This window comes from Sardina pilchardus, chromosome 19 (assembly GCF_963854185.1).
Source record: "Sardina pilchardus chromosome 19, fSarPil1.1, whole genome shotgun sequence".
Lineage (NCBI taxonomy): Eukaryota > Metazoa > Chordata > Actinopteri > Clupeiformes > Clupeidae > Sardina > Sardina pilchardus.
In genome coordinates, this window is record NC_085012.1 from 27,485,417 (window position 1) to 27,498,907 (window position 13,491).

General features: G+C 41.4%; 2 protein-coding genes across 3 annotated transcripts in view; one reads left to right on the forward strand and one right to left on the reverse strand.

The window, feature by feature from the left end:
• Positions 1-1,058, reverse strand: part of mpp7a (MAGUK p55 scaffold protein 7a) — a 127,156-nt gene extending 126,098 nt beyond the window's left edge. The window contains exon 1 of one of the 2 annotated variants that reach the window (XM_062521079.1): positions 509-1,058. The gene's annotated coding sequence lies outside the window, so the exon portion shown is untranslated. The remainder of the gene's footprint in view (positions 1-508) is intronic. The other variant, XM_062521080.1, reaches the window with a different exon arrangement.
• Positions 1,059-6,014: 4,956 nt separating this feature from the next.
• The window catches only part of waca (WW domain containing adaptor with coiled-coil a), a 51,782-nt gene continuing 44,305 nt past the window's right edge, over positions 6,015-13,491 (forward strand). Inside the window, exons 1-3 of the mRNA XM_062520870.1 lie at positions 6,015-6,232; positions 6,436-6,469; positions 7,377-7,569. Of these exons, the coding sequence (XP_062376854.1) occupies positions 6,192-6,232; positions 6,436-6,469; positions 7,377-7,569 (268 nt within the window). The 5' untranslated portion in view covers positions 6,015-6,191. The remainder of the gene's footprint in view (positions 6,233-6,435; positions 6,470-7,376; positions 7,570-13,491) is intronic.

Here is a 13,491-nt window from a genome sequence, read left to right on the forward strand (position 1 = left end):
GCCACTAGCTTCTACTACGCTGCTGTTGGCTGGAGAATCCTGTTGCTTGCTTGAGACGGCGATGTCCGTGTCAAGCTCAGTGTAAACAATGCAGCGGAAGAAAAGTTGAGACAATGTAGCACTCACTTACTCCCCACATAAACAAATCTGTTTAGTTGTTCTTTTGAATGTCTATTCTACCTTCTATAAAACAAAGGAATATGTGGTTACATATCACAAACAAAGCATCTTCCAAAAAGTGTGCATACGCAGTAGATCTCTCCTCAGTGATCTCATTCAGGACATAGGCTAATTGCCATACAGTTTCCAAGGCGTGGAATCCAAGCAACAACATAACCAAAAATAAACGTCTCCGTCCTGTTGCACGGTCTAAATTACACTGCAGTCGAAAGTGTAGCAGCCTCAGCAAGTTGCAACTTTACCCTAACAGCTTCCTATATGAAAAAGCAACAGAGACATGGTTCAGTCCACATGAGTTCCCCGATAGTCTCACTCCTCCTTTACTTACTAGCACTGCTTGTAGTGGGATCCTCCTGTCACCGAGCTTGTTTCTTCTCACTTCGTTTCAAACTTTTACAGTGCTCACGGTTTTAAGGGCACACAAACGCCACAGACAGCTAAAACTTTGAGTGATGTTTCTCAAGTCGGTCGGGCTGTGAAATACCGGGTTGTTATTTATCCGTATCTTCGCGACGCGATTCTTCTCCAAGCGAGACGCCCAGTCCGCGACACTCGTTCAATGGAGCAGCCTGGCGGAAGCAACTCGCTCCTTGATTGGCCCGTTTCCCAGCAAAAGGGTGGCGCTCGTGCTGAATGCACAGATCTTAGTGGTAGTCTCAAATTATCAATCATGTTCTTTCACGGCTCGCGATTAAAGACATCAATAATACTTTTTTTGCTATCATAAATAAAGTTTGGTGTGACAATAACATGAAATTATGTCACACATTCCACTGAGTGTCTGTTGTCTGCTTTCAATAACCTAAAATAGTTAATGATAACTAGCCTAAATAGGCAAATAGTCCACATTTTTGGTCTTAAGTTTTGTCCTGTTTCCTGTTACTTTTAATTCTTAGTGGCAAATCCACTTGCTCAGCCACGCATCAACTGTTGCACAATCTCCTGATCTGCCTTAGCGTGTAGGGCCGCCCCGCAGTCCATGCATGCCTGTCAGATGCCCTGAGGAACAGCACGGGCCGGTTTAACAAGGTTGAACTTTGTGATGTTGATCGTTCACTGGCACAAGGAAATGTTTTTTTGTTTTTTTTAACTTTCCATCCAAAAAAGGAGACTACATTTTTTTTTTTTAAAAATGCACTTTCCTTAAGTAGGCTAACTGGTGCATTTGAAAAATATCTATCCCTAAATTATAGCCTACCTCAGGATTTAGAAAAAGTAGGCTATCAAACAGTAACTGCTGACATCTGTTGAATGTACACATGCTAAAGTTGACTAAAAAAGAGGAATCTTTATGGAAATAGTTCTTAATGCCTTCATTTAAAAAAAAAAGACGCACCAATTTTCTTTGTGAATGAATAAGGTATCGTAAATAAATAAATAAATAAATGTTTTTTCCTTAAAATACTGGGGCCAGTATGCATAGCCCTATGGTACATTTTTATAGAGGCATGCAGATGTTTGTTTTATGGATCCAGGATACATCCTGCTCAAGTTCCCTTGGCCTTTGGAATAGCCCCACATCACACCATACCTAGATTGGCATGGTTTTATTTCAGTTAGCCTAATGGCTGGTATGATTTGCATTAGAGATTATTTTATGGAAAGTAGCCTATACCCCATGCCAATCGTGAGATATAGTAAGGGCTATTTTAATTCCAATGGCCAAGGGAACTTTATCAGGATCCTGGATCCAGGAAATCGCCTTTAAAAATAAAAATCAGTGAAAAGCAATCCTGCAACTTAATTTAGGTCCACAAACACTCCTAATGAGTCCATCTCTCTAGTTAGCTGCCAGTGCTTACAGTAATTTATTCTGGGTCTGTTCAGGTTTATCATCCTTTCTCTCTCTCTCTCTCTCTCTCTCTCTCTCTCTCTCTAAATCCTGGTTAATTGGAAAGGGAGGGATCCGATCTCCATTGAGAGCCGAGGCTCCCTTTGTTAATTTGGACTGTCACTTAAGGCAGCCACAAATATGAATAATGTGAACAAGCCTGGTCTCTTGGTTATATTAAATACCAGTGGTCCAGTGGCACCATCTTGTGGTAATCATGATTATGCCAAGTTTCCTGTTACTTCCCTATGCATGTTTGAGCTGTGCTGCCTGATTGCCGTAGGCCTGGGTATACAAGATGTTGGTTTGCAGTAGCCCTGTAAATGATTAAAGGAATGGCATGCCAAATGGACTTGCACACAGCAGTACGTTCAAATTCTTCTCTCTGAGCTTCCTGCACCTCCCTTTCTGAGTTATTCAGCTTTATTTCATCCTCTCAACCATTCAGTCCTCTCATGGTTGTCTGTTGTGCCATGCAGTCTTCATTCAATACTATATCACAATTAAGAGTCTTTTACTTATGATTCCTCGTCGATGGAATGATTTATCTAGTGTTGTCTGTTCCAGTTTTGGAAATAGAAGTGCTTAAAACTCATATTCTTATAGCATGAGTTTTAACCATTAGCAAATGTCTGGTTATTATGTTATTTTTATTGTTATTATTGCTCTATTATAATGATTTCAAATAAACAAAAGAACTGTTTTAAAGTGTTTTGTAAAGAAGAGAGTGGTCAAAACAGTATAGCTCTCATTTACCATGTGCCTAAAACCCTGTGTGCTGCACCTGCACCACCATGATGCCTGTCATCTCAAACAGATACACACATCAGCACATAAAACATACTTTATCATTGAAACTAAGTCATCACTAAACCCACAAGTTGGTTAGTTTTGGCAAAACTTCTCTGCCATTCTCCACCGATGCCCTGGACCCTCTCGCCTCCAATATGAGGCCCTCTGTCAGAAATCTGGGTGGAATTTTTGACAGTGCCTTGAAGTTCGAGCAGCAGGTCAGTGCAGTAGGAAAAGCTTTGTCCACCTGAGAAACATATCATCCTCGTCCTCACATCGCTCCACTGGCTCCCCATTCGCTACCGCATTGATGTTAAACTTCTACTCACGGGGTGCATATCTCTCCATGGTCTGGCCCCCACATGTCTGATCTCCTCTACCACCACATCCCCTCTAGCACTACAGTCAGCTGACCAACTGTTGTTGGAAGTAGTGTTGTTGTCTCTAAACTGCCTCCCTCTCCACATCCGTGCGGTCCAGTCTGTGTGTAGTTTTAAATCCCTGTTAAAAATCCAATTCTATTCTCTTGCTCTTTGCCTTCCTTTTTTAAGTGCCTGCATAGTGTCACCTGCTACCTTTTTAAAAGTTCTCCTTTTGCATTCTTTTAACTCCTATAGTCATTGTCCTGTAACCCTTTTCTTTTTGTCTTAGGTCTTTCTTTTGTTCTTTATCCTAAGCACTTGTGAAGCAGTTTGGGGCGGCCCAGTCATCTATAAATGTGCTATAAATTAAAAAAAAATGACTTGACTTTATACTTGAAATGTCCATAATTCAATAAAAAATCATTAAAACCGAATGACCAGCATTTGCCATGTTAAACTTGGTATGCTAATCCAAATCCAAAGCGCTCCACACGAAGACAATGTAGCCTCACCTGAGTGTATCAGCAAAGCAATTGATGTTTTGTCTGCCGATATGTCCAAGTGAGAGCAGATATATTGTGGGCAGAATGGTCCCAACCTGGGGGCTGGGGCAATGTGATCAGACCCGGAGTCATGAGGTGAGCCATTCCAGGACAGTGCCCATTCCCACTGTGTCAGTCTGAAGACGGTGGAGAAGAATGGTGTGGTCAACAGGCCCTGATGACCCTGAGACATCAACACATCACCATGTCATACGGACCTTTGCGTGGTGGTCATTGGAGAGTTAAAAAGAGGTTGTTTTTTGGAAAGCTGCAATCCTGTTTCTTTGCACAGTTTTTTTTATTTTATTTTTATTTGTTTGCAAACATTTCTATTCTATATTTATTCTCTATTACTTTCACTGCTAGTTTTAGTTTTAGTCTTAGCTTTTGCTAATTGTAATAATATGGTCTTCCTTACTGTTTTCGCTCAGACATACAGCGGAAATTCAACAACATAGCCTATACTTCAAATAAATAACACAGCATATGAGATTCAATGCAACAATGCACTAGTCTTGTGCAACACTATACCAGAAGTCTGAATGTTTTATCACAGAACCAAAACCAAAACATATATACTGTATATATATATATATATATATATATACTGTGTATAAATAAAAACATCACCAACAGAGCAACCTTCTGTGAGTATTTCACATTTTATCATGCAGGCACCTTTCTTCATCTGAGTTTCACTGAATTGGGTCCACAATACTTCCGGAAGGCTAAACAGTAGTCTCCAAATTTATTGCTTGAAGAATTCAAAGAAAAAGCTGACTCCTTCTCCAGAAAACCAACAAAAAACTCATTTGTTGGTGACATGCATGGTTTCTCAAACAAGAGTGGTGACCTAGGCATATTGATTTTTAGAGACATATCATCAGTCACTGCAAAAACTAAATGAGCTTAACATAGCAATTAGTTATCTGTGGTGTATTGTCTTCTTATAGCAAAGGTCCTGGTGCAGAATAGTTCTGGAAAACTGGCCTACAAAAAGAGATCCCCCATGCCTGCCCTCTGAACCTCTTGCCACAATGCACTCTGCTGACATGCTGCTTTTCCCTTTGTGATTGACTCTTGACTCATCAAAGCCACAGTGGAATCCACTCTCTCTGTTTTAAGAGCTGCGGCTCTTCCAGGAGGTCCGTAACACCAAGAGCTTCACTTTACTCCTCCATACTGCAAGAACTGTGCACATGTTCAGAAAGGTTTTGCTGTCTCACACATGTGAATTTAGAGGATGTGCACTGTCTTCGGTCCAAATATGATTGCTGCTCATTTTAGTCATTTTAATCGCATGCCAATGTGTTAAAGGTTGGCATACAGTGTTGTGCTAGTTTCTTTGCCCCATTAGGCTACTTAAAGTAAAGTGTCAGTCTGTTTGTCCGCATCTGTGTCTGTGTGTGGCATGTGAGAGAGGGAGAAAGGGGAGGCAAGGTAGAAGGTGGTGGGGGTTTGGATACTCCTGCTTGCTTTATGGAAAGGTCCCTTGCTGTAGAAATCCACCCTCTCCCTCTTACGCTGCAGAAACCTGATATGGGGTGTGTGTGTGTGTGTGTGTGTGTGTGTGTGTGTGTGTGTGTGTGTGTGTGTGTGTGTGTGTGTGTGTATGTGCGTGCGTGCGCGCGTGTGTGCGCGCGTGTGCACCCGTGTGTGTTGGTGAGGGGATTGTCACAGAACCCTGTTCAGCATGGTTGAGTGTAGTTACAAAATCCTTTTCGGCCTTCAGTCCAACATCCAACATGTCAAAATGTAGCCTAGTGTAGCCATTGTGTCGAAGACCAAATTCACATTGGGTCTATTTATATATTGGTTATTTTGGGGACGTTAGGAAACTAATTATTTTTGTCATAATTGTACAAGAAAAAATCATTTGCTAGACTACCTCTATCCACCAGATGTCAGTAGAGAACACAATTTCTCTCTACGGCTCTGCATTTCTCTACTTCGCATAGTCTACTTTTTAGCTTGTTGGTAAACCCTATCTTTAACTGTCTATGGATAAACCAGGTCTAAGAAATCGTCTAATTGGTAACATCGAGAAACATGTGAATATCGGTGCTGTTCTAATTGTGTCGCACTATTTCTCCCTCTCTTTAAATTGAATTCCAATAAACTTATTCGAACATATTTATTCTGATGAGGATGGCTGGTTTGTTTGGTTCGGTGATGCATTTTTAGACCAGCTGAATCCAGCCGAGTTTTACCTACTTGAGAGGGCGAAAATGTCCCGGATGTCGATGTAGGAGGGGGAGGCGGGGCGCCTGTCGGGCTGAGCTTCTCATCTCCGTAGATAGGGGCAGAGTCTGCTGTGTGCGAGTGGGAGATGGACCGAGGGCGCTCTTCCGATTAGCGAATGCTAAAAGAGTCTCACATAGCAAGAACTATTGATATATCAGACTTGATTGGCTTTAACCTGAAAACAAAACAAATAAGTTTACTGTCTTTCACATCCGCTCCACACACACCAACACGGGATTGATGGTAATGTATGCAAGGAAACCAGCGAGACTCGGCGATGGGTAAACAGCTCTACGTTTTAAGCTAGCTATATTCCGATTTTCCTCCTTCCCTTCTCCGCTTTGACAATCCGCCATTTTTATTGAAACCAAAATAAGTAGCCAGAAACTTAAGGAAGCCAATTCAGCTGTTGCAATGATTCACTGACTTGCAATAATGATCTACGAGTTTGACCCAACTAACCAATGTCTTTTTTATTTTCCAGGTGCAACGATCGAAGGGACTCACAGCCCTATCAGGTAGCTACAAGCTAGCAAGAAACAAATAAGATTAAAAAAGGGGGTACTCTAGAACAGGCTTTTAGGGCAGCATAGGCCGCTGTGCGGAAAATATCAAGAAAAGTGTCTTGTTTCGGTTTAATTCGAACAAGAAACACAATGACTTCCATATTTGATGTCAGATTGTGTCTCTGTTCTTGACTACGAGATTTTGACCGTCGAATATAACGACAATAACATGTTGCTAACGAGTTTTATTAGCTAGCTAGCAAGATAACTGAGCTAGCCTGTTAGCTTTGAGGCCTGGTTGACGGTCGCTGCTCCTGCAACCGACTAGACAGCGCTTATATTTTTAATGTTATTAGCTATAACCACGGCCTGTAGGTTGAACGACAGACGATAAAATCAATTCATAAACTTGAAACACATAAGATCAAGAACATGTTGCCCTGCTAAATACCAACATATGATGTTTTTTTCCATCAACTAATTTTATGCTAAACACCGTGATGAATGGTGTCAAAATTGTTGGGCGGGCGTCAAAATACGTTTCACCAAAACAACACTTAAATCCGTCGCCTATCAAAAAATAAACATTAGCTGTCTAATGACATGTAACGCCAACGTTAGTCCTCCAGCAACTATTAGATCGCTATGTTTAGCTTGTCAGTGACGTACTACGGCCATGTCTTCACCCCAGCTCAAGTCACGACTGTATGTTATTTTGTATGCTTTAAACTAGATACAAATGATAAACACACAATGCTGGCATTATCTATTTCGTCCACGATGTGCACATTTCATTAATTTTTAGGTGAACGATGTCTTACACCTTTTACCGACTTTGATATTATCCATCACCTTTACATGTTTTCTGTGTCCAATAAACGTCACTTTAGCTTTGAGTGTTGAATGTGTGTCTTCCCAGACTCTTAAATACTCATCGAAGAGTCACCCCGGTAGCGACCACCGGCATGAGAAGATGCGAGACCCTGCTGATGCCACCCCACCGTGCAAAATCCTGCGGCGATCTGACAGCCCAGACAACAAACACACCGACAATTCCAGTCATGGCCGGGCGAAAGCGATCCACACACACAGAGGCAGAGAGAGGGATGGAGGTAAGGATGGTCAGACGTCCATTAATTAACATGACCAAACATCTTTACCTTTAATGAATGATCAATATTCTTTTTCACTTGAAATGGAAGTACTGATCCATGATTTAAGTGTAAAGTCTCAAAATGGAGAATATATTTTGTGCAGGTAGTTCCTTAATAGTGATGTGATGGGACACTTGTCTGATGTAGTATTGGGGAAATAAAATAGACATGAAGATAATGTGCAATGCACAATGTTGTATTCAATTGGTAGCCATAATCCACAACTGCGGCTCAGGGAATTAGATTGTGCTGCATACTCTTTAAAGAAACCAAGTACAATTTACTATTCTGAAATTGTGTACAGTGTAGCAGTAACAGTGTAACAGTAGCCTGTAATGCAAAGGATCTAGGCTAATGTTTATTGAGATCCATATTATTGGGATTTGGTATGTTATGGTGTAGAATGCCCGCAATATTATGGCCATGTAGTCTTGTAAATTATAAGACTAAAATTCCACAAAATTTAAGTCCAAAATTAAGTCTTTCATTAGTTATTATAGTATGTAAGCAAGGGAAGAAGAGGAATTTGCCATTCACCACTATTTTACTATAGTCACTTTCACGTTAAGTCTTGAGAAACACACAACACAAATTTGGTCTGAACATGTAAAACTCACTCCTGACAATCATCATAAATTAGCTCCACCTTTCTGCCATGCTTACCATCATTGCATACATGAGCTGTGTATGTTTTATATTTAAAAATGTTCATGTAAATAAGTAAAATCTTGAGATGACAAATGATTGTACTCCTCTACTTCTACTGATATGGACAATATGATGGTGTTGCTCATGCAAGCCCAACCACACATTTTATGTTGGGGCAGAACCAATGACAAAAAGTGTAGCCATTTTTGACAAACATTTCTCAAACCCAGAGATATTAGTAACATTCTTTGGTCTATACAAATATTGTTTAGATCTCCAATAGCACTATTAATCTTTTGCCAGTATGAAGATTTGTATGAAGACTACAGGTCCCCAAGGTTGCCTTCACAATTGCTCTGTTTACCTGACTGAACCTGGGTGTGATTCCCCCCCCAGCCCTTCCCCAGCAAGTCTCCATTCACATTACATTTTTGTTTGTGCAACTGTCATAAGCACAAACACTATTTACCAATATCACTTGGCAATGCTGCTGTTTATTTCCTGGTTTTCAAACGATAGCATTAACATCAAAGCTAACCTCACTGGAGTTCTAGCGCACCGTATCCCAGACCACCATTTTCTTGATTCTGGTGGACTCTAGTACGATCTTGGGTTTGCACCCGAGTTTGGTTGACTGCGTTCACATGTAATCAAGTTAATCCAACCCAACAGTCCAAACAAACTCCGATTAGGACCAAAGGGTCTAGTGTGAATGTATCCTAAGAAGCTATAGAAGATAATGTAGTGTTTTGGTGATGTGCAGAACCCCAGCAGCATATTTAACGTTTGCCATGGTTGCCATGTGTTGCCAATTCCCACTCTCCATCAGTGAATACATTTGAAGGGGTAAGAATGTTCATGTTTAGTCAGATTCTGTAATTATGTCCATTATGCCCCAAACCTTGAGTTCCCCATCCATTACAGGCATCTCTTCTTGTAGTCCCAGAGCACATCTGTTGTTTCGGCCTTTCGGTTTCGGATTTCCTGCTTACCGTTCTAGTGTACTAATGGCTTGTAATAGGAAAGTGAGATGTCTCCTTCCACAAGTCTTGATGCAAAGTTGCCCATTATGAGGGATGTACCACACTCACCCTCTTGTAGGTATCCTTATCTTCATATTTTTGGTTAGCTATTGGTGAAAACTAGATCCTAACTGTCCATTTTGTCAAATCACCATGATGGCGTAGAAGTGTAAAAGAGAGTATGCAAAGCACAAGGCTTTTAATCTGAAGATGGTTTGTGGTTAGTGTACAAGGAGCATACAAGGTGGAGACCTATTTCTTTAGCCATAAATCGTCTGATTTGTCCCCACTGAACAAAAAACCTAAGCCAACAACACCAGCAGACTGATTTGATGTTAATGATTGCATTGAGCAAATGAACATGTTCACAAAATATGCTGTTTTCTATAACACCCCTGAATCTCTCTCTCTCTCTCTCTCACAAACACACGCACGCACACATGCACACACACAGAGATTCTGCCTAAAGACACAAGGGTACATTACAGTTTAGTATCACATAGACAAGCATTCACATACAAGGGTTTTGTGTTGCTTAAGCAGCTTGTTGAGATCCTCATCAATACTTGTATCTGTCCTCCGAGTGACTCCCCTTCTCCTGGAGATGTTGGGTCAGTCTTGAGCGATGTCAGTCAGGCACACCTAACCCAGCGCACTCCAGCAGAACTAGATAACCACCCCAGCCCATCATTTATTCATACCCTTGCCTATATATCCTCTTCACCTTATCAATGTCGGCCTGAACATCTGGGCCGTGTGTGCATTAGCGTGACAGAGAGAGGTTAGGATGGACCCGTTACTCTGATAAAGACAGGGCTGGAGGGAAGGGGAAGGTGGCTCCGTTTCTCCCTCTCCCCCTTTGGATAATGAACGTTGAGTGCCAATCATGACAGTGTAATTATGCATGATTAAATACATGGATGTGCTTAAACCTGTGCTATATTTAATCCAGACAAAACCTCCCTGTCTTGTTCTCTTGTCCTCCATCATCTTTCTCCTCCCTTAGTTGATCCAGGCTTTGTTTTGTGTGTGTGGTCTTTCTTCTCTCTCTCTCTCTCTCTCTCTCTCTCTCTCTCTCTCTCTCTCTCTCTCTCTCTCTCTCTCTCTCTCTCTCTCTCTCTCTCTCTCTCTCTCTCTCTCTCTCTATATATATATATATATATATATATATATATATATATATATATATATATATATATATATATATAAATAAATAAATAAATAAATATCTCCCTGTATGTTACGATAGCAGAGGCACCACTGTTTTTTTAACTCATTGTTTCAATCCATCCTGCAAACATGGCTTTTTATGAGCATTTTTAACTAAACCTATCTGTCTACTTGAGAACACACCCTATTGGCACAACATTGACGGTAGAAGTCACTCAGCAGATGGTGGTATAGGTAATAAAAGCAGTAAAGGTATTCATTTACCACAAGGTTCCAAACCTATGAACTTTAGACATCATGACTATGAATGAAAGGCCTTAGAGAGTTGCTCCCCAGAGATGTTTCTGTAAAGATCTTTTCCCCGACATTTCCCCCCCAAACTTTATGAACATTGTCTGACTTCACTCCTGGCTTTTGATGTTTATATGCTGTTACGTGTCATGTCTGGATTTGGACCCATATACAGTCATTGCTTCTCTCCTTTTAGTGTTTGCTATTATTGAAGTGAATTTTTTGGTCGAGAGACTTCTTGTTCTGGCTACAAAAAGGCCTGTCAGAATGATCAGTTGGGATCAATCCTCAACAACTGACTCAGCAGTTTGGAACACTGGCGTATTCTTAAAGAAAAATCGAGCTTGTTCCTTAACTTACAGCACAGAGCTACTAGGGAGTTGCTGATGGCAACAAAGAACAGATACTCTCTGCTCATATCCTCAACACTGACGCCTGGGCCCGGGCTTCCCAGCCCTTGAGATGTGCACTGCAGCAGACGAGGACTGCGTCAAGGCAAATGGCTGATGGTCTGATTGTGCTTCTGTATGTCACATGATGGTAGTGATTCATAGCCATGCACCTAGGCAGGAACAGCACTCTATTCCCAACTGTCTCTCCTCTCCTGCTGACATGCTAGCCAGACTGTCGTGAAAGGTGCTCACAGTTCAGGGCGTCCTTAGGCAGAATTAAAATGCATCCCCACCTCCACACTGAATGATTAAGAATTGTCATATGCTCCTGCGTCAAAGGAGCTCCACAGCAGATGCAGGGCTTTGGCACGCTTATTTGGTTGATCTAATGGTTGTTGTTCAGTTTGACTGTCCAGTTAGGCCTATGCTTCAATAAGGCACTTTTAGTCTGTCAAATCTAAAAACCCTCAACACAATGATTTGTTTTGGAGAAGAGGACCAGCATTCAGATCAGCATTCTCACCAAACCACTGTAGTTTTTGCCTGTTCTTTACATGATTCAGTAAGTTATGCCAAGTCTTTTCATGTATTTAGGGCCTGTTTTCAGTGCAGAGATGAACCCACAAAGTTGATTTGACCCTGTAGGTGTGTTCTACTGAAGCAGGGACTGTTAAATCATAACCAAGCCCAACACTAATATTTTTCAGCATGGTCTGGACCTGGTGTTCTGCTCAACAGAACCATTCAAGGGTTGTGTTTTATGACTGTTTGCATCATCTGGGCTATATAGTATATGTTTTCATATATTTATAGATGCCATCACCAAGGAGGTTAGGTTTTTAGCCTTGTCTGTTGGTTGATTGGTGGGTTGGTATGCATGTTAGCAAGATTGCACAGAAACTAGTGGCTCGTTTTGGATTCTAGGGTTTTGTTCAGACCGTTATTTGTTCACATGCAGAGTTGATACAGATGTGGAGCTTATCCCTGGGTTTGTTTTATGTTCATCAGATGTGAACGTTAAAGTTGACTGGTATTTAGCTGACTCTTTTATCTGACACGGTCTTGTAATGACAGGTTTGGGAAGTGGACCTGGGCCGACCGATTGTCATGACGTTACTGCCGCGCCACCACACCTGCCAGAGTGGATCAAAACTTCTAAACAAATCTTCACGCTCGATGAAACTACTCAAGATGATCAGATTGCTCTTTCTATTCTGACCGACGTTACATACAAAATGTACTGCTCAAAGGTTCTGTAGAAATGAGCCATCTCATTTTTTCTGTTCCAGAACTGGGTGTGATTGCTGTGTTCACATATGCTAAAACAACTGGTTTTGAGGCCAAATGCTTCGTATTGCAGTTCAATTGCTCCATCCAGTTGTGAAGGCTCCCTTAGTTTTGCCTTCAGTCAGTTCTGCTGCAGGAGTCTAAATAGACAGATCTTTGCTTTTACTTTTTGCTGTTCTCATGCATGACGATTGTTACCGATCTTTTTTGTAATGTTGATCACAACATTACAAAATGTTGCACTAACAGTTATGGGATTGTGCGTGTTAGGCAATATTAAGACCACATAAATGTTTTTCAGCACACAGAGCTGTCCTGTGTTGAATGATCATGGCCATTGGACTCTTATTGAAATGCATGTTGTGGAATCACTATTTTAGTGCGACCTGAGAGAATGTTGGATGGAAAATGTGCTTTTAAAGGCCAGAGATGGAGAGAGCACATCTCCAATGTCAAAAGAGCCGCAGCTCAGTAGAGATCAATAGGAGGTGTGTGGTGTGTGGTAAGCGGAGTGATGCAGGTATGAATGCAGATCAGGACGAGGCAGTGTTTGGTTGTAAGGTTGAGTACATGCGCACATCTCTGGCATCTTAACTCTGCATTGTTTGTGTTTGAAACCAATTCTCTATAGCCATCGAGTCTTTCCTATGCCTTCGTTAATTAGCTGAAAGGCAGCTTGATGATGGGGTACCATGACTATTACCCAAGTGTAGGGATATAAACGTTGTTGTTATGGTTTGAAGGCCTGATGAAGATCTGTTTAAAATAGATAAAGCATTTATTGGAGCCCATATACAGTGTGTAGACCATCTACATTCATACATTTACATTCATGCATTTAGCAGACGCTTTTAACCAAAGTGTCTTACAATTGTCATCTATCAATTACATCAGGGCCAGTCTCCCCTAGAGCAACTTAGTGGCTTCAGTGCCTTGCTCAAGGGCGCAATGGTGGCAGCCGGGACTCGAACCCACAATGTCTTGGCTACTAGCATGCTAGCTAGGTTCCTTAACCACTACGCCACCACCGCCCATCTCCTTCTTTCTCTTGACATGTTTTGTTTGGCACC